At 32.6% G+C, this 22,364-nt stretch overlaps 1 protein-coding gene across 1 annotated transcript in view; it reads left to right on the top strand.

The window, feature by feature from the left end:
• The window catches only part of LOC118179875 (DC-STAMP domain-containing protein 2-like), a 78,846-nt gene that overhangs the window by 33,318 nt on the left and 23,164 nt on the right, over window positions 1–22,364 (top strand). Inside the window, exons 7-9 of the mRNA XM_085823123.1 lie at window positions 6,768–6,981; window positions 9,515–9,615; window positions 11,175–11,342. Of these exons, the coding sequence (XP_085679249.1) occupies window positions 6,768–6,981; window positions 9,515–9,615; window positions 11,175–11,342 (483 nt within the window). The remainder of the gene's footprint in view (window positions 1–6,767; window positions 6,982–9,514; window positions 9,616–11,174; window positions 11,343–22,364) is intronic.

Raw genomic sequence — 22,364 nt, 5'->3', positions numbered from 1 at the left:
GTTGTCGTCCAATCGAAATCCAAAATTTAAACAAAGATGCCAACTGTATAAATAACACTTTCTGAAATGCGCAATAACTTTTACCTGGCTTCTTCTCGCTATGATAAAATCGTATCGCTAGTGTATCGCTCTGCTGTCTATGTTGCCCATTGTCTGAAAAAATGTGATATGATTAAAAAAATTGTAGGGTCCTTATCGCACTCATAGTGATGTAAAAACGAAAATATGTGTGCTCAGAATTAGTCACCAAGAACTAAAATTGTGTCTTGTTATCTGCCAACGTATTATCACAATTAATATAATCGACTAGGATGTGAACAGCTTTATTACTCCAGGTGAAGCTAATTTGCTAGAGAGGAAAAAAAGTGTTTCGGAAAGTGATAAAGGTCATCCATCGATGAATCGAAGCTGTGTGACGCAAAAAATTGTTTATTTTGAATTTACAGCGTCATCATTTAAATGCCATCAAATGAACCATTAATTTTTTTTCATCAAAAAATGAAAGTTTTAGATCCTAGAAACCCATTATGAGCTCATTATATTTGACTTTCGAAAACAATGTTTTTAAAGTGTGAAAATTAAATTATCAAATATATGTTATATAATAACAGACATAGAACCTTCAAATTTTGAGGGGAAAAATTCAACCTTGGGGTATACCTGCTTTAATCGACCTCGGCGAGTACGCGTTTCTAGCGTGGACGATGATCTCTTATGGAGAAAAGGAGCTAAATTCGAATTAGATTACTTAGAAAATTAAATTTCATTAATCTATAAATAAGACCACAGTGCAAGCCTTATCGAACGATTTTTGAATATCAAGAAAGGTTGTGTCTGCGAGCAATTCGCCTAAGACGCCATGCGTAATCTATGCCGCCATGCAAATACAAAATGCAAATGTTAGTTTAGGAAAATTTTTCCCAGAAATAAAATTTTTGTGCCACGTCAATAGAAGTTCTTTATTTCTCTGTCCCTTGAGATTCGTGTTGATGAGGGTTTACAGTATTTATTTAAAAGTATTTTGTGAGTATTTAAGAATTAGTGATAACTCGCTATCAGTCTAGTAAGGTCTGCAGGATTTTAGTTTTGAGTTACGATAGTAACCCTACAAGGTTTCGCATTTTCCATATGTAACAAATACTTAATTAGTATGAATTAATATTGAGGCTATAAATTATGTAATGAATACATTCGGTAATTAACTGTCGAAGAATATTGCGTAACGTATTAATTGTATCCCCGCAGCCTAATCAAGAGTTGCCTAAGAGACATTTTTATGTAACGCACTTCAGGGATTTCTAGTCTGTTTTGTTCTGCAACAGATGCCATTTGATTAAATGGGAAAGAGAATAGCTTATGTCTCCAGTAGATCATGTGTTTTCCTGAGGGAGAGCGGCAGTTACCCAAGATGTATTCTCGCACGTTCACTGGTATACGATAAGTTACCGAAATGGGTGGAATACGATTTTCATCTCCAGAAGCCAAAGCATCGAAACCGCTCTCATTTTCTCCAAAGCGTTAACGAAATAAAAGAAAGCACAACGGAGTAAAGAAGGAAAAAAAAATTACACTAATCATTCTACTTTTTGCGTTATGAATCCTAATATTCTTTACAGCTGCTCCCGAGGGCAGGTTCCGAGGGATATTTTTTGTTTGAAGATGGCATATTTTTTTGTCTGAGAAAATATAAAATAAAATAATAATAGTAACAAAATCGGAAAGATTTCAGATTTTAACGGTCGACCGAAAAGATTTGCCAAGGTTTTTTATGCTCTTGTTGAGTTTGCTGTCTATCAGTCTGCTCTTGCACTCACTCCTGCCAACCCAACTTTTTTTTGTCTTTTTAGCTTTATCATTACGTATAAATTGTTTTGCACTTGTTGTGGAACTGCATGTGGCGTACCACATGCAGTTCAACAACAAAATCACAAAATTTTTAAAAGCTGCATAGTGGCATATGTTTTGAATTTCCGTTAGATTGTTAAGTGTTGGCATATAATTTTATATTAGTTCAACCATTACTCGTTTCATCATATCAGAATTGAATTTTCTTAGTCAGTTGGCTAGCAAACTAATTTTTTTTTGTCTTTTTATTACTAACTATTTATATACCTATTAACTGTTTTTATTAAATATCACGTTCTTCGCCCTTAGTCCACATAAAATTCAAGTTCAACAGCAAAATTATAAAATATTTAAAAACATCTAATACTTAGAGTTAGGTTTCTATGCATATTCTTATATTCGCTGTATTATTTCTTTACAAAATAGCCGCTCGCACTGCCCGCCGCCTAAAATAGTTACCAGACAAACTGTATAATGGTTTTAATGAGTCTAGCTAGTGTAATGTTTTAAAAATATTGAATATTTCTAATTGAACATGTCATGACTTCAATACATTTTATTTAAATCAATTAAAAAGTATAAAAATATTATTAAGAATTGTGTTTATTGCTTTTAAATAACTTAATTTATTACTCAGTAACTTTCCAGATTAAATTTGAAAGTATCTTAAGCTTTACTGAATGGCAATACGCTGGCGCATGAAAGATAAATGTATTTTATTTCCGGCTGCGACAACATATTGCTTTCAGGCAGCCGAGTTTGTCAGTTAAAACTGAAAGATAAATATCGAACATTTTTCCGAATATGAATAAATTCGCGCTGAAAATAAAGAAAAATGTTTTATTTCAACAGTGTTGTCATTGCTCGCTTTCAAATCGTTGAGTTTGTTAATCAACAATTCATTAAAGTTTTACACAGTATGAAAAAAGTAATAAAAGAAATTCGAAATTCAAAATTCGGGCTTCGAGGTGCCCATATTCAGGTGGAAGACTACGTTATTCAATGTTTGGTGGTTCTTAGTACCGTCGTTTTTTCACAATATGAAGAATGTACATATATATACATGCACATTCTTCTTTATTTAATTTGTTTAAAAATAATACGCTGCCCTAGATTTGGAGGTAACAATTTCAGAATTGATTCGCCATTTATAGTGAACCAGCGCAAAATTCCGTTTGGAGTCTAATAGCCCTTTTGGGCTAATAAAGTAAATAAACAAAAATAAATAAAAATTAAAAAAATATTATTTGCTCTAAGCCAGCGGTTCTCAACCTTTTGACTAACGCGTACCATCTAAACAAAAATTGAAAACTTTTATTACCACCATTACAAAGCTCTACCACCACCACCACTCTTGAACAAAGCTCAGATCGCATAAATTTACGAGTGTTAGAGAGAAAACTCAATCAGGTTGTTGGGGTTTTAATTTTTGAATTTAATAGTTAAAAAAATATGAAATATTTCAGATTTTAAATTACGTCCAAAGGGCGTTTTTTTACATTTTGTGTGTTATTTATTTATTAAATATCACGTTCTTCGCACTTAAACCGTAAAATTCAATTCAACAGAAATATCGCAAAATGGTTTTAAAATGAGCATATCTTTAGAATTCCGATACAGAGACTGACGCGCTGGAGATAAAAATGTTTTCCTGTACAACGTTGCCATTGCTCGCTTTGAAATCCTTGAGTTTGTTAATAAAAAATTCGTTAAAGTTTTACAAAATATGAAATAGATAATAAACAAATTCTAAATTCAAATTTGGTCTTCCACATGCCCATATTCGTAGGAAGATTACTTCATTCAAAATTCGATGGTACCGTTGTTTTATCAAAATGCGAGAAATATGCATACATTTATACAGATTTTTCATCATTTAATTATAGCACAGGGCGATAATACTTTGTGGCAACAGTTTGAAAAGTTATTTGCCGTTTGTAGACGCAAAAATTGTGAATTGACGCAAAATCGCAAAACCAAAACAATAGTCCTTCAGGGACAAAGCCCTTTTGGACTAAAAATATCTTGCTTCTTTGCGTGCCACCTATTTTTCTCTTGCGTACCATCTATTGAAAACCTCTGCTCTAAGTTATGAAAAAATATCTTTCAATAATCTGTACTGTTAACTAATGAAGAATTTGTTTGTATGCATGTTTGTGCATTCCTTGCATAGTGGAATATTAGCGGCATCCAGAGTCGCAAATTTTGAACACGCGTAATCCGTCACTTGTGCACCTGGATGCCCTAATTCTGAATTTAGAACTTGTGCTTTTATTTATTTCATATTTGTTGTGCATTTAATGATATTTTAAATAAAAGACTGACGAGGTAGTGTGTTCCCACTCGGCAAAGGGTAAAATATTTATATTTCAAATTTAATCAGAAAAGTCAGAAATTAAAGGTAATTGCAAAATATATTCATTCTTCAAATTAAATCAGAAAACGCAGCGATTTAACAGAAATCTGTTACCTTTATCCGCAATAAAATATATTGTTACAGTTTTTGTATGTACTTAGCTATTTTGAGTAGAATTTGTAATTAAAATTGTTTTATATTCCTGTGCAATGCAGCACGAGGCTTATTTGAGGAGAAAGCTACGCCGGAAAGTTAAAATACAGTAGCACGCACATTTAATAAATAGATATATCGTAATTGCTTTTGCTATCCAGAAAATTCGAGATAATACGAGAAGATTCTCGCGCGTGATTTAAAAAGCTTTTAAAAGCTGGAGGAAAATATCTCAATTCAGATTACTTACTGTTGTTGTTGACTGTAGCGAATTCGCTGTGAAATCGGATTAGGTTTCTCTGTTTTGAATTAATTTCTATTGAACGTTTTCGTAGTTTAAAAGGTAATTACTGTTAGATATTGCCATATTATATGAATATCTCTAAGGAAATTTAAGAATTTTGTTTTTATTTGTTGTGATAAGAATAAATTTTATTCACTTTTCATCGGACAATTACGAACCCGTAGGCACGCAACAATATTAATCTTCCAAGACTAGTGTGTTGCTATTCGGAAAAGCTTTTCAACTTTATCTTTTTAATCAGTCTATCACTGATTCAGCATTAAACAGTAATAGATTGATAATAAAATAGTAAGTGCATTAAACCTCTTTCTTCATCTCTTGATGGCTAGCCGAACATTCTGATTGCTAGCCTGTCTAACTCCGAACATTCTGATTGCTAGCCTGTCGTGCTACCAATTACTTCATGAAGGTACGCCGTGAAGAAGGAGAAAAATCCTTACATTCTCATATACTTAAAGAGCGACTGGGGAAGAAGGTTACCGAATAGCCAAATCCAAGCGGCAGTGTTCTCGATTATTCGGGCTAATGCAGGAGAAGCAGGGCAAGGATAATTGAAAAATCAAACTGGGCATATTGTATGTGTTTTTTTCATACAAAAGTTTCTTCCTTTTTGAGAACGTTATTTGTGGAGTTTCACGGCGTAATTTTTATTGCATTCGAATCCTCTTTGGACATCAAAGTCCAACAGAGTTTCAACGGAAGTCACTCCTGTCTCGGGAATTATGTAATTGTTAGTATCTTCTTCGCTTGTATTTTTAGTATATCTATCTCTCTGCCTCTTTTATTCTTGTGACATTTGAACCGATATCTGCATCACTCAAGCATTGAAAACACGGCTCAAAGGAATCATCATCGAATAATTCCTCGTTGTTTTCCCGGCCGACATCTTCGAAGAATTTTACGTTTTCATTTTCTGGCATACAACTTCAGTTATTGCCTCGACGTCTTCAGAATTAGCTAAACCTCTGATTTCTATATCAAGAAGAGTCTTTCTCTGTAATCGAGGAAATGTTATTAGTCCAAAAGGGCTTTGTCCCTGAAGGATTATTGTTTTCGTTTTGCAATTTTGCGTTGGTTCACTATAAATGTCCGTTTCACTCATCAAACTGTTGCCACCAAATATTAGAGTCCTGCATTATATTTGAAGAAACTAAGTAATGAAAAATCTGCATAAATGTATGTATATTTCTCGCATTGTGATAATAAAACGGTACATAGAGTTGTCGAATTTTGAATGAAGTAATCCTCCTATGAATATGGGCATGTGGAAAACCAAATTTGAAATTTGGAATCTGTTTTATGATCGATTTCATATTTTGTAAAACTTTAACGAATTTGAGTAAAAAACTCAATGATTTAAAAGCGAGCAATTGCAACATTCTACGGGGAAAAAACTTTTTATCTCTAGCTCGCAGAACTGTGTATCGGAAATTCTAAAGATATGCTCATTTTAAAATTATTTTGCGACATTGCTATTGAACTGAATTTTATGATTTAAGTGCAAAGAACGTGATATTTAATAAATAAAGGTAACACAAAAAACGTTAAAAAAACGCCTCTTTGGACGTAATTTAAAATATGAAAACGTTGAGATTTTTTTTTATATACATTTATTGGTTTTACATTCGACCAAGCTTTTGGAACTCCCTTTATGGCATTCGGTGCCCTCAATTTTCTCCAGAACTTCATTAAATCATCATCTTCCTCAGCAAGAGTTATGAAAAGACGAAACGGTAAAGAAAGCTTTATATGTGGTAACCATCGAAACTAAACTTAAAGATGCAATTCAAGTGTTTTAATAACAGGCTTGATCTTGTACGTCTTTGGTTTTACACCTACGCGCATAGCATTGAGGGAGTGCGTGGGTACCGCCATGCACGATAATGCATATAACCTGTTTAATCGAGAGTATATACTGTATTTAGGGAAGAAAGCGTGAGAAAATTAGGGACAACCTCGTCAGGATTCGAAGTCCTGATCTTCCGATTGCTTAGCTGGTCGTATTACTAACTACATCATGAAGGCACACAGTAAAGAAGGCGAAAATTCCTCATATCAATTGTTTCTTTTGATCTTTTGTTGGTAATATTTCTGTATCTCTCGTTCCAGAGGTCAAAACTTTCGCCCGAAACATTTATAACCAGTTTTATGTGAATGTTACTTTCGTCCACTATTACAACTATTCTCTGGAGCAAAGCAAGTCTTTCGAAGAGATCCGGGTTGACATCGCCAACGAGATCAGGGAGCGCACCGAATGGCTGACAAATGTTGTAGACTGGGCGGACTTCAGTCTCGTTTTTGTTCTTGTCTTCCTTTTCATAAAGTATGATTTTATTAATCAGTTTTATTTTTTCTCTTTTTATTATGTTATTTTATTTGTTTTATGTTTCTTAGAAAGATAATTGGAATTATTTTTATAAAGAACCTTGCCCAAACGACTTGTTTTTCTAAAAGTTAAAGAAAAGAAATGTAGTGTCACTGAGCTTTATTTCGGAGCAAGAAACTTGTAAAATGAGCATTGCCTTCACCGAGGTTTAATTCTCTTGATTGCTGCTTCAAATTATTCTATGAAGCCACGCGCTAAGAAGGTAGAAAATATCGTACATTCTCCACTACTTTTAAAAGCGACTAGGGAGACGGGAACCCAATCGCCAAATCCTGGTGGTAACAAATTATCATCCACCACATTTTAGTTCGGGGGCCATTGCCCAGACATTGTTGGGCAGGAACTTCCAATGTTTTTATCGTCTTAAGAGTTATCCTATTTTAAGGAATACTGGTAGAACAGAAGTAACATATATTGGAATTACGATATTCAGTTCATTAAAATTTCTCTTTAACAATTTAATTCCTTTTATCAGAATGGTTTTCTTCATGGATCTCTTTATATATTTATTGATCATATACATCATACAACATATCACTTAACCATCATATCATGCAACGTATACATAAAACAACATCGTACAACGATCATATAAATCATACAGCAAATAATTGTACATAAATAATTTAAATATAACAATTAGACTAAGAATATGAGTAAACGTTTTAAAAAATGGTTTATTAATGTTACCTTTTAGTATTTTTGTTTATTACATTATTTTAATTTTACAACTAAAATCAAGTTTTCGGAAGCAAAATCACAGATTCTAATGGCAGAAACATTCCATTATTTGCCTTACCCTTGTCACCTCAGGTGAATCACTAGAATGGGCGCCGAATTGGCTACACAAATTCGAAAATTACTTTAATTATTTTTTTTTTTAATTTTCAGTTATTATTAAGGGAACTAAACTTCGTAAAAAAACTGTTAAAAACTGAACTTCGTTAAAAAACTGTTCCTACTGTTTTATTAATTAAAACTTAATTAATAAAACAGTAGAAAGAATTGCAAGAAAACCTGGAAATTAATTCAATGTGCATTTCGATGTTATTTCTTATTTATCGAAAAAGAATTTTTTAACATTTTAATTTGAAAGTTATAAATAATTGGCTGTATTATTTTTCTGAATTTATAAAGCTACAATTAAAAATACTTTAAGAATTATGGTATAATTATGCTATAAGAATTATGATATTTTGTTTTAATACATTTAGTTAACACAAATATATTTGTTTTGATATATATATAGGGGTCGCATTCACCTTTTTGCCTCAGGTGAAAAAATATCTTGACACGGCTCTGGCTGTGCTAGACGTACCGATGCATTTTAAAAATATTTGGCAAGAAATTGCTTAGCTTAATTTTTAAATCGCCTCGTTCGAAACATTCTACATATTTCTAGCTTACGGTGGTAATTTACTGACTTAATTAAAGCCAGTAAGGCTGGTTTAGCAATACATTGTATTTTGTGATATTTCTCTCGGAAGACCTTTTATTTCCAAAACTTCGCGAGCCCATGTGTTTTGAATAAGACTTGCACATGAATATTCGTCTTTAATATAGTCAACTCATTTTTACATATCAAGAACAGATGCACTGCAGTTCAACAGTTCTGTAAGCCATACTGGCACAATTCAAATTTTCTGTGTGTTGGAAGAGAAGATTAAAATTTTACTTTAAATATTGTATATGGCTTACATGTAACAGATGCGTGTAATAGCCTCAGAAGTCCTTTATAATAACGGATAACTGAACAAGGTTATCAAATGAATGAAATTCTTTTCGATTTAGTTTCTATATGAGCAAGTCAACTTTGGGTAAAAATCTTTTTCTTGCTTTTTCAATTAAAAATTCATTACAGGGCTCAAAAATATGAAATATAGAAGTAAAAATGTTACTCATGCTTTCTTGCACTCAGAAATCATCGTGCGAACATGCATTTAGAACTTTTACAGACTGAAAACACATGTCATCGCAGACATGTGTTTTTCAAAAGGCGATGACTTGTAAGTGCTTTATATTTTACCAAAACATTTTCTATCATGTTTTTCATGATGTTTTGCAGCAATGTTTTCGGCGGACACCTAATTTTTGAAGAGAATCCCCCGGAAGACAGGTCCGAGGCCTTCTCACCCACCTTCCACTATCACTAAACCATTCGAAAGAATTTCCGTGTACTTTAAGTGCCTCCTTGCCGCAAAGACTTACAAATGCAGAAGCCTTCTTTGGAATTCGAACCCAGGACCAGCCGTACGGCAACTAGTAACGTTAACTACCATAAAGATCACGGCGACACATTTTATAACGTTAACTTAGTCATATCTCGTCACAAAGTTATCGTTGTGTAGAGAAATGAAGTTTAAGTATTTAATTTTTTGATGGATTATGTTAATTTAAGCTTTAGCAAGAGATTTTCAAGAAAATCAGTATGTTTAATCTTACATAATTACTGTTTCGAAAATTTTTATAGGGCTCATTTGTATCGCATCCGCTATCTGACAGCCGATCACTTTGACAACGTGTACATCTCGTTTTACATCAAAGACATTGACGACAGAAGATTGGAGATGGGCAAGGAAACCATCTTGCCGCTGACGAATCGCGAGAGAAGGAAGTACGTGAGTGCGTTTTCCCTTCGCATGGCTCGTTCGGAGAGACGGAGTTTATTGGTGGCTGCGACCCTACTTTTAATATCCGGACTACAGATGGGATTCTACATGATCCTGGATTATTCTTTGTACCAACTTTTGTCCCTCATACGCTACTACGGCAGGCTGGAAGCGAAAGGGCAGCGTATGTATACGGTTTATATATACCTATTGAAAAATTTGCTTCCGTCTGATAAGTCATCGTAGATGCTAAGTACGTTTGAAAGATCTCGAAGTCAGTAGGCAAATAATGTTAAATTTTCCTAGCGATAGACTTTAATGACGTCACTAGACTTACAGAAATAGGAGAAACGAAGACACAAAAGGAATATTAAATACAGTTGAACCTCGCTGTAAGGAGCCCAGCTTACAAGCTCTTGGACATAGCGATGCAAGGGTTCGTCTTGTTGGTTCCGTCCAGTTTGCTCAAAACTTAATTTATTCTGCTATAACGAACGAAAAGTATGAAAATCCTATATATGAACGAACTATGTGGATACCTTATATTAAAACTTTTTGTATTTTGCGTATTTTTTTGAAGAATTTCTAGTTTTAATGGAAAATTTACTAACGCTAAAAGTCAGCCAGTTTTAATATGTTAGGATTCACATTTCACATTTCACCCGCAATGTAAAACATTTTTATGAAAACTTAATCACCTTTATACATTGCTTTTCTTTTTTTAACGGGACGTTTTCTTTGTTCTGAACAAAGACTATGCGAAAAAGGTGGGGGATGCGATTTAGGAGAACGAGGACACAATAAGCTAATCTTAGGACACCCTATAGCGTTCTTTGTATAGGATGTATGTGACTATAAACCAAAGAAAGTAAGTGGACAGAGCTCTATTCAAGGTTAATATTAAGACGGAAATTTTGAAATGTTCTCTTTTTAAGGAAAGACGAAGTAGTAAATCTTAAAGTTGAAGCGTCTTTTAAGGATTAAAGTTTTTTTTTTCAGCCTTATTGGATTGTTTGTTTTTTTAAGTATAAATGATATCCAAGGTTTGTCCTTCTGATGGGTTTTCTATTTTTTAACGTTTTTTTTTTGAAAATGATAGGAATTTATAAAAGTTATTGAATCTTTCATTTACAACAGTGCATATTTTATGTAAAAGCTAGAGATAAATTAGTCAATATTTTTTTTATTCCTTTTCATATAAATATAAAAACTCTCTTATCGAACTCTATATAGCGAATCTAACTTCCGCTGCAATGAGGTTTGTTATAGCGGGACTCGACTGTAGTTGCTTCTGAGCAGATTATGATCAGTGACGTCACACGTTCAAAGAGAGAAAACATTGTAATACAGTAACTTTGAGCTATCTTTTTTAAAAATACAGCTGCTTTTAGTTGCCATATAAAACTAATATTGGAGGTCAGTAGATGTCACATATTCAGTAATTCTAATTTTGAGTGTGAAGAAGAAGAGTTAGGACAACGTCAAATTCAACAACCTGAAAACTTTCCTTTTATTTCTCAGTTCCTGCTGTCGTACAGATCCAAGTTAAAGGAGATGGAGTGATGGCCGACTTGTACCGACAAATGGTGACTCGATTTGACCCCTTGATGTCTTCTGTTCCCGAGTTCGATACCGCACAATGTCTGCCAGTGCCACTTCCCGTCGATCTGGATCGATATCAACGAATTGGTAAGGGCCATCCTCTTGTTTCACTTATTAATTATTGTTGACACATGCCGTGAGTTCGCTTTCCTTTCGTAAGAAAAATAACTGACTTTAAGATCAAAGTCATCACGTGAAATATCATATAGAATAATATATCCTGTTGATACGCTGAAAGATTGGGCTCACCAGCAGCTAAGCGGTAAAGTCTCTGAAACACTGATAGTTTGGCATTTGTTCACATCCCGATGAAAAGTCCGTCTGCATGGGAACTTTCGTGATTTTCCCCACGTGTACGTGGATACGAGGCAGTTCTTCAGTATCCTCCATAAAGATATATCTCCCCTTAAGCAGATAGTCCTCATATACTTTGCCACAACTCCAATAATCCAATATAGTCTCTCGAGAATAAATATTTTCTTGCTGACAAAGACAGCGCGGAAATGTTAAGAATATATGACAGAATATTTAAAAAAAATGAATGTTTCGGCACCTTCAAAAAATTTTAATTGAAAAGTTGAACTGAGTAAGTAAATTCGAAGAAATTAGGTGAAGGGCCAAAATGTATAACAATAAAATTTAAATAATGTGAGGACATGTATTGCATCAGCTAAATAAATTTCAAGTAATATTCCTATATTGCAAAGGAAGTGTGTGAAGAATGTAACGCAAGAATAATTACTTAAAATTTTTTTTTTCATATCGATTCTTAATGCAAGTCCCAGAAATGACCGAAATCTTGTCACTGCTGTGCAAAAAAGGGGCAAGTTTTCCATTATAGATATAAATTTTGAAGAAATGAGTTCATTTAATGCACTAATGAATTTGTCAGATTCACTTCAAGTTTTCTCATATGTTAATATAATTTTTAAAATGAGAACTTTAGCTTAAAGATTCTAATTTCTAAACCGAGGAGGTTTATTTTGAACATTTAAAATACATTTCTTTAAACATCAATGGCATAAATCTTAACCCTTATGTAAAAAATATCTCGATATAATGGGAATTTGTGGCCGAATGGAAGTCATACATGGCGCAACTGCAATGGAACATTTTTACTCTTAATCAACCCACCTCACATCAGTCGTAGGCTACAATACTGGCACAGTATTGTACTTATTACTGTACTGTAATAATTACTTACATGCTTCCCCAGTTGGTTAGTTGGTGACAGAGGACGGGAGCGCCTGATGTCTAACAGAGGTAAACAGGCAATTATTTCCCAGTTAAGGGACTAGCTGGAAAACGCAAGTAACACAGTAGATGAAATTCGCGATCGGTGACGATTTGTCACCTATGACATTTTAGTTCGGCCGCCAATACAGAAGCATTTTAGACTTTATAGAAATCAAGGGACATGATAAATTTTAAGTGCTCTCGTCCTGTTGCACCTGAACCATAAATTCTGCAGTTCCCAGATGGGCATAATTACCATTTTCTCCGGTAAAGCAAAGCACATTTGGGGAAATAGGATGATTCTTTAGAATTTTTATGTCTATATTAATAACACTTCGCCAAACTTTATTATGGGGTATTATACTCCATACCATAGTACCTATTGCAAAATGGTATTAAAAGTAGGAAAATTAAAATTAATTTATAACAACCTTTTAGGGGACTGCAAATTTTCTATTTCTTGTGTGTATTACAATGCACAAGATTACTGTCTGAAAATTCCAGGTTACATTCAAGATGTAATTTCGAGTTTAGAGATAGGAGAATTTTTTCATTTTCATTTTATTTATTCATTTTTTTTTTTTTTTTTTGTTTTCAGAATTTTGTACCTTGGAATAAATTTTTTTTCCAACAGATTTTTTTGGTGTTTAATAAAAGTCAAATTGACTTATTATTTGCGTTCATAAGTGATCTCTGAGATCGTGCTTCAATGAAAGTGAGACACTAATCTAAGCAAGATATGCAGAACTGAGCTACCGTAAATGGCTCTGCGAGCCAAAGCGATTTATTGCCCGACCTGATCTTTCGGTGTTAAGTAACATCAATTGAAGAGAAGATTTAAAACAAACTTTTTATTAGTTCTTCAGCCTAACAATTTACACAACTGTGTCATAACATAAGAACTCCGCTGCTTGCGAGATTAACAAAACATAAAAGTTAAACTTAAATACAGACAAACCTTGCTATAGCGAACCCGGCTTATAACGAACCCCTGGTTATAACGTACGAACTTTGTGGTCCTGTTTAATTTTCTAGAGATTTAGTTACTTTATGTAGCTGTGCAGAATTTACATGATTGTAAATATCGGATAAAACGAACTTTGTAGATATCTCGGACTAAAACGCTTCGCACATTTTTCAATTTTTTTTCCAGAGTTTCGCAGTCTTCAACTGAAAAATTACTGACCCTTAAGTTCATCTTGTTTAAGGTATTAGAATGATAAAAATAGCTTTAGGTTTCTTTTTTATTTTTATATTCAGCCAGTCTTTATATGTATTTTAAATGAAAGGCTACGGGAGGCAGATGTAGCACTCGAATCATGGAAAACCAGGAAATGCAATGAACGTAATTTAGGGGAGCTTACTCTGTTACGCACTGAGCGAAGAATTCCTTGATCCAATGAGAAAAAAATGTTTTTTGATTCCATTCGAGTTTTTTAATCTAGCTATCAGACAAGACTCTTTAAAACTGTTCAAGACGAGTACTTATTCATAATTGTAAAAACGTGTTTCAGATAAAATAAGTAATTAGAGTGGTGGGTCTAAACTATGACTTTTATGCTCAATTACATTTCGACAAAACAACGAAAGGAAATTTAGTAAGAGAAATTCATAATAACTAATTAACTTTTAATATTTAAAAAATTAAATTTAATATTAACATCTTTTGGCAGATGTGGTAGTGCTATAATTCTTTCCATGAGTTTCAGCAATCAATGTTTTTCACTACTTAGCGAGATAATCCATTTTCCCTTATGAAATCGGATGTAGTGAACCATCTGATATAGCGAAATAAATTTTCATCCCTAGAGTTCGATATAACGGGATTCAACTGCATTTAAAATATGAGATTTACAAGAAAACAGTAGTATGTAGGTTTCGGTGCAAGCCCTGGTGTTACGTGTACAAGCATGGCTAATAAAGGCTAAAGCTGGTTCAAATAAATTCATAAGCTCAAGAAAAAATCGCATCGAGACGATCAGCAGTCGCTGCCAAAAGCCGTCTTTTTCAATCAAGAATTCTGCTTTTATATACGTTAGCTAATCTACATCCTGGGGATAGACAGTAAAAGTAGAAGTGATAGTACATGCAGAATAATAAAATAATGGGTCTGACAGTGCTTAAGAACCGTATGATCTCTTTTTGCAATAAATTACTCGTTTATATTTATATTGCACAAAATAGCATAATTACTTATTAAAGACTTGATCTTTATGGTACAGCATGCCAAATTTGTTTCGGAAGTCCATGTTTAAAACACCAAGAGGAATGCTGCTCTTAAGCTGAAAACTGCTTTTGAATATCTCATTGACAATCAAAGAAAATCGCAAACACGGTTCATATACTTGACATCTGAAACTGAAGTTTCTGTTAACAAGGTTTTCTAGAATACAAGGATAGTGTAAGTTTCTTTGTGTATATATCAAGAAAAGAAACCCAGCACTAGTTTGAATTTTTAAAAAGTGCTTGTCTTGTTAATCAGACCTTTGATGCTCTTGTGTTTCTATCATCAAATACACAACAATATATTTTCTGTGCCGTCGGTTGCATACGATTGATAAATCCGTTTTAAATTTTTATAAGCATAAGTTATCTTAAAGAATTCAAAATGTGAGGTATATTTATTAGTTATCATTGCCTTTACTTAAGAGCCTGCTACATCGGTAAACATTTGCCATAACTGCGAGCCACCAGCAACGTTTTCTATAATTGATTTTTTGCAGAACAAGTTTGAAGGATAGACTTTGAACACAACACTTTATTGAGAAATGTCGTTTCTTGATACATAGCTCAACCAAACAAAATGAAGACAGAGGGAAATCGGTAACCTCATTAACCATTCGAAGCCATAGTGGATTTTAACTGGACGTTCGACTCAAGGTACCCATTGAAGATGGCAACCTGACGACTGGAAGAAAAAATTCAATAAAATGCGACTGCCTTGAATTGTCGAAAAACGTTTCTAAATGTAAATAGATCTTCCATTTTTATGGCGTTGCTGGGGTTGTTGAAAAAAATTAAGCCTTGAAAATTTGTACGTTTCTTTACATATTTCTTATTAAATCCTAATTATGTGTGGACAAGCAGTCCGTGTGTTTATGCAAAAATAGTGATAAATAAATAATAAACAGTGAACTGATAACCACAAGCAATTTAGTTGCACAGAAGCACCTATGTTTTAAGACGGCAGACAAATACTAAAAATAACTTCTAGAATTTTGTTGAAAGAAACAAAAAATATTTCTCGTTCTCTCTCAGAAAATCAGAGTTATTTTCCCGATATGTCCGAGGACCGTCTGCAAGATAATGCAATAGAATCCATATCTGGGTGAAAATATTTCTGTAACGAAAGAAATGTATCCTTGCTAAATTGATATTGCTTTTCCAAAACTCGTGGTAAACAGAATCTGGAAATTTTACAGAAATAGAACGAAATAGAACACATTTCTCCCTACTCAAGCTCTTTGGTTAATAGGGCATTCATGTTCTGGAATTATTTTTCACTTTCTGTCCGAAGTGATTATTGGTAACTTTTAGACAGCAAGTTGTAGTATGTTTACTGTTTCTGGATTTCTTTTTACGTGGAATTTGAGGAATGACTGCAGCCTGTAGTAGATAAAAATGTCACATGATAATGATATTTTGATAGAAAGGGATAAGTCGAGGAATTCAGTGTTATCAAGGTATTGTTACGAAGGAAGTGGATGATCATTGCACTGATGGATTTTGTTTTCAAATAAAAAATAAAATTTGTTTAGTAGAAAAGAAGGTTTATTCCAAGAGAGGAAAGGGAAGAAAATACCTTGCATTGCTATCCTTCAGATTTCTACTTAACACTGGCAACAAATTTTGCTTATTAATACATTTTAGATAGAGGAAATGTCTTCAGCCATGTTTTGAAAGGAATAGAATTACGGATTCAAAGGAAAGACATAATAGAAAGGATTAATAACTTGTCTGAATTTACCAAATCAGTTAGATAAATAAAAGAAAAAGCAGCAAGATTTAAGAGCTACACTACTGTGAAAACTTAAAAAAGAAATTAAAGAAATAATCCGATCAAAAGCTATTTTCTTAAGTCATCAGAGATTTTGTTACAAATTTAATGCTCGCAGTTAAATTTCGAAGTCAGTACATTAATGTTATACAAGATAATAATTCAAACCTGAAACATTAGCTAAAGCTAAAGGTGATCAAATAGCTGAATGAAACTTTGTTTTTCAGAAAACTCTGAAGATTAATATTTCTTTAAAAAACAAGTCTCTCGTACGGTCACCGCCTAAAATATCTGTCACAAAAAATATATAATCGTTTTAATGAAGCCAGATATTGCAAATTGTTAAAAATATTGAATATCTAATAAGACATCTTATGAATTTAATACATGTTTATTTATATAAATCACATTAAAAAGCAGAAAAGTATTCCTAAAACCTATGTTTATACCTTTAAAATCGCTTATCTTATTACTCAGTAACCTACTAAATTAAATTTGAAAGTATCTCAGGCTTTACTGAATGGCAACATGGCAGCGGTGGAAAATAAAAGTATTTTATTTCCGACCGTGGCAACATATTGCATACAGCCGAGTTTGTTGTTTATAAATTTGAAAGATAAATATCTTGCATTTTCCCAAATGGTAATAATTTTGCGCGCTGGAGATAAAAATGTTTTTTATTTCGAATAGTGTTACCACTGCTCGCTTTCATACCGTTTGTTAATCAAAAATTCATTAAAGGTTTACAACATGCGAAATGAAGTATAAAAAATTCCAAATTCGGTTTTCCATGTAGACATGGTCGGATGGAAGACTATATTATTCAAAATTTAATGGTTCTAGGTACCGTTCTTTTTTCACAATGTGAGAAACATGCATACGTACATGAAGATTCTTCATTATTTAATTTTTTTAAATAATAAAAGTTTTATTTGTCATTGCATTTTTCTTTTTTTTTTGGCTTGTAAAGAAGAAGGATCTATGCTAGTCGAAACTGACAGATTTTTATTTGAAATCTACACCATATCACTTTTTTTGTCTAATTTTACATACCCATGTTTCTTTAACTTCCGAGATTTCACTGCATTAGAATGTTTACAAGTCATTTCTTATAATAGTTATAAATGTTAAATGTATACAATTATTTGAAATGAAGAAGCAGAATTAATCGTAGTTCTCTGAATATTTGACAAAACAGAATAATGAATGAAGTCATGAAGCCTTTCTTCTGCATTTTTAGGCTCGTTTCAACCACGAGGTAATACACTTTGACATAACCATTGTTTGAAGAATCTTCAATAAATAATACTTTGTCTCGCTTTGAATCATCCAATTGCTCGTCTACGATTATAATCATTGGAATTGATCTCGTAAAAACATTTTGTAACTTATATTCGCTGTAACTAGCTCGATTCCACAGAAAATTTTGAGGTATAATCTCGAAACACATATACGAGATGTTTACAGCGCTATCTCATTGCAGCATATTTCCGATTAACAACAACTTTCGTAGCTTATTTTCTTTGATACAGATAATACAAAGTGGCCAAGCACTGTATTTTCTTCACTTTTTCTTATAATACTTGCTTAGCTTTATGGAATTAAGTTTTCGCTCGATATCATCAACTTTGGCTGTCGCTGTAAATGTACATTTGCGTTCGTTTTCTGCTAGATGTGACTTTAATTCATGACATTCTATACCTGCAAGCTTTTATGGAAATATTTGCGAGAAGTTCTACGATATGTACGTTGGATTAAAGCATATGTATGAGTTCCCTAAACCGTCGTTTTTATAAGCATTCGAAAATAACTCATCATAAATCTTCTAAAATTATTGCTTGGTAAAATTAGGACATTTTATTTCACGGCTTATTTTTCCAGTTTCGAGGGAACAATGACTCCCACCTGATTTTAATTCTTCAATGAAATGAATTTTAAAATCAATGAATGACACGTAATGAAATTTAAAATCATTAAAGATACTTTTACAAGAAAAAAAGTCGACCTCCACCTGTGAGGAAATATTTCAAGACACCAAAGGGCTAATTTTAGACTATGTTATTCAATTAAAATAATCTCCTTAATTTTAATTGGAGTGGAAAATACTTGAATAGGCTACATAAGAAGATAACTGTTTGTTTTCTTTTAATTTCCCAAACAATACTTTTGTTTTGAAGCTGATGTTAGACAGCATTTGCTTTTTTTTTGTGTCACTAATTTTAATATACCGAATGTTTTTATGTGATAGATAAATACCTTGAAAACCCCATAAAAGTAGAAAATTTGTTGCAAAATAATCATAAAGTAAAAAAAAAGGTTCTTTGTTTTGAAGTAAATCTTATCGAAATCTTTAAATAAACCTTAATTTAATTTTTAAAGAGTTGAATATAAACTGCTAATCATTAATAGTGCAAAAAATAAAAGGAAAAAAAAATTAAGTTTTATTATGCCTTATAGTGCAAGAATACTCAGGGTAGTCATCACGGGTAGCGATAATTTATTTTTAACTGTTTAACACAGATTAGAGCGAAGTCTAAATAGCAGCTTTGGATATTTAAGTCCATTAGATTTCAATTCTTTGCTTAGTTCATGCGCTGTTGTCGCTGGTGGTAATCGCGTTGCCACTCTCTTTGTTACCACGAGCCAGGTTAATCCTCTGGAAATGAACTGAAGACAGTAGCAAAACATGATACCTATCGAGGAAATACCGGATGCCACATGCGACATGCGATAATGAATTCTTCTCATTCGAATATTTGCGACGGCTTCCACGGCTTCTTACTGAGGTATTGAGGGAAGGGAACAAAGCTGGATAGAGTATCGGATATGCGCTGGAATCGTATCCAGTGACTTCCTATAATGATTCCTGGTCTGAGTTGGTACAACAATGCATACTGCGATGCTTCTGTAATGAGTAACTAGAGGCTTGCCACACACGGACCCCGCTATCATAGTGCTGTATGCAAAAGCGGAATTTCTCTGAAAAGATTATGTTAAGGTATTCTAGAATCAATGTACGTCATTCATTTCACGAGAATAGCGGCATATGAGTAAAAAAAAATAGATTAGAAGAAGATTGAAAGAAAATTCGCCTACTTTTAAGAGTACCACCAAGTACTCTTAAAGGTAGGCGAATCTTTTGGGACTTTGTAAATAGTCCATGACGTTGCAGACGGCATAGCATCGTATTTGCAGGTATTTGTTGCTGTGTCTAAACTCCTGAGCTCTGACATGGCGTGGATGTATGATCCTTACAGGTTATGTTCGTAAGATACGTCGAAAGTTGTTTTTATTACGTACATCACTCCGTGCGCCCTTCTTAGCGCCATCAGTTCCATATTCGGTTAACACTGGTCGGATTTTTACAAGTGCGATCAGCAGTTTGGGGAAAGAATAACTCACTGTTACAATTTTCTACAGTTCTTCCACGGATTTTGGTTTGAACTATATTCTTATAGAACCATACTTGGATTTTTTACGCAAATAAAAGGAGAGAAGACACTATTTCTGGTCTGAAAAACATTTTTTTTTTTTTTTTTTGTTTTCTTTTACATTATTTCTGGGTGGTCGTGTAGTTGCCTGGGATGAGAACATAACCTGCTCTGATAATACTTTGCATACCGTATCATACTGTAAGTATAATAAGAATACCAGACGAATGCTTTCTCAGGTTGTTGCAATTTTAATGGCCAAATTTTATAGTTTCTTTTATATACTTATATGATTATTATGTCACAATTTATATAAATATTTGTATTTATCATATTTGTATGGAATTCTTTGTTTCAAATATTTACGTTTTTTATTAGATTCCTGCCTTAGTCATTCTAATATTACGTTTGTTTATTACGTCTTAGTTTAATTGCTTAATTATTTTGTAATACTTGTAATTAATTATGCTTAAATATATTTTCTACTGCATAAAAAAAAACTTAACGATAACAGATGATGTAAGCTGATTAAGGTTCGGCAATTTTTCTCCAAATTAAAGACGTTTTGAAAGTTTCTAGAAAATTTTCAAGAGACTATGATGTGGTAGTAGTCGATAAAAATATAAAATACAAGAGATAACTTATCTATTACTTCCATGTAACAATACGCGTATTTTAGGTATTATCAAAATTTTAACCCTCTTTCTGAAATAAATATTTAGTATATATCTAATATAAATATATTAGCTTGTTTTTAGACATGCAACAGCTAATTTTGGGCAAATAATACTCAAAAAGGGTATCATTGCAAAAACACATTGTCCAGTTTGATAAACCATTAATTTATTCCTGCTAAATGATTCAGAAAGGTATTGTTTTACAGCTAAATTTTGATAAAGGTTAATTGGCTGGAAGGATTTATTTAGAAAACAAAATATCTATCTGAACTATTTTTAGAACTCTTGCTTTAGGATCCACTGCACGTAGAATTTTGCTTTCACAGTATCTAACTTAATTTACTTCTTCAGAAGGAAGGAAAATTTCAAGTTTACTTAAAAGTCTTGTTATTATGTTAAGGAATTTCCTCAGAGTTTTCTTTTATAATATTAGCGTTTGTAAGAATTATTTAAACTAACAAATAATTATATAAAAATAAATTGATAGAGAAAGGAACGTGAAGAAAACGGAAAGTGGATAAACAAGCATAGGTAAAGGTATTAGTTGCCTAAGCTAGCAGCATTATTATTTTATTTCGTTATAGTTTCTGAAGATGGGTGTTAAAATGTTTTCAGTTAAGGTCTTTGCCAGAAAAAGCAAAGACGTTGTTTCGATGAGAACTTTGAAATTGTATTTTCCCTGCTAAATCAATTATGATTAAAATTTTTATCTTATCAGATTAAAGATTAACACAAATTTACTGCTTTAAAAAGAAAATTTAAATCAAAGAAATAATAATAATAATATGCTCGTAAATATTGGTTATTATTTTTAATATGCTCATGTTGTAACATTTTCTGAGAGGTTGACGTTAGTGTTATTTAATAAAAGATTCTAAAATCTGCTTTGGTTTTCCAGATGAATAAGCTACATTTTAATTGGGAATTCTGAAATAAATTATTTTTAAAGATGTAAGAAATAAATTGCATGTTGTATTCTTATATAATGAAATCATTAGTTCTAATTCCTAAATAAATAAAAAAAAAGATATTTCCTTTATGACCCTAAAAAGCAAAATTAGAGAATAGAATATGTATAATTTACGTAGTTATTTGCTTTGAAGGGTTTACATCAATGCATGTATCGACAATATATTGTTGAGTGCTTACGGGTTCGTTATGAATTGAATGCACAAGTCCGATGAAAAATGAATAAGATTTATTAGTATCACAACAAATAAAACAAAATGCTTTAATTTCCTCGGATATTCGTACAATATCCCAATATCTCACAGTAGTTATCTTTTAAAGTACTAAAAACGTTAATTCAAAACAGAGAAACGTAGAGAAAGCTAATTTGATTTCACCGAGAATTAGCTACAGTAAACAACAACAGTTTTCTAAGCAAAACTCATAACAACTACTGAATTGAGAGGTTTTCCTCCTTTTGTTAGCTTTTAAATCACACACTCTGGTGTTCTTGATTTTTTCCGAAAAGCAAAAGCGTGCAATTACGAGATATCTATTTATCAAATGCGCATGCTCCTGTATTTTTAATTTTTCCGGCGTAGCGTTTTCTTCAAATAAGTCGCGTGCAGGATTGCACCGGGAAATCAAACAATTTAATAACAATTCTGTTAAAAATAGCAAACTAAATAAATAAATACAAAAACCGTAACAATATATTGAATGAAAAACAGATTTTGTCTTTGGCGCTAACAATAGGAACTGTCTAAAAACAACTACAAATAATTTTTAAAATAAAGGACAGTTATAATTAACAGCAATT

This window comes from Stegodyphus dumicola, chromosome 9 (assembly GCF_044657685.1).
Source record: "Stegodyphus dumicola isolate Sdum_Otavi_A_Nest chromosome 9, ASM4465768v1".
Lineage (NCBI taxonomy): Eukaryota > Metazoa > Arthropoda > Arachnida > Araneae > Eresidae > Stegodyphus > Stegodyphus dumicola.
This window is presented reverse-complemented; position numbering and strand designations above follow the sequence as displayed.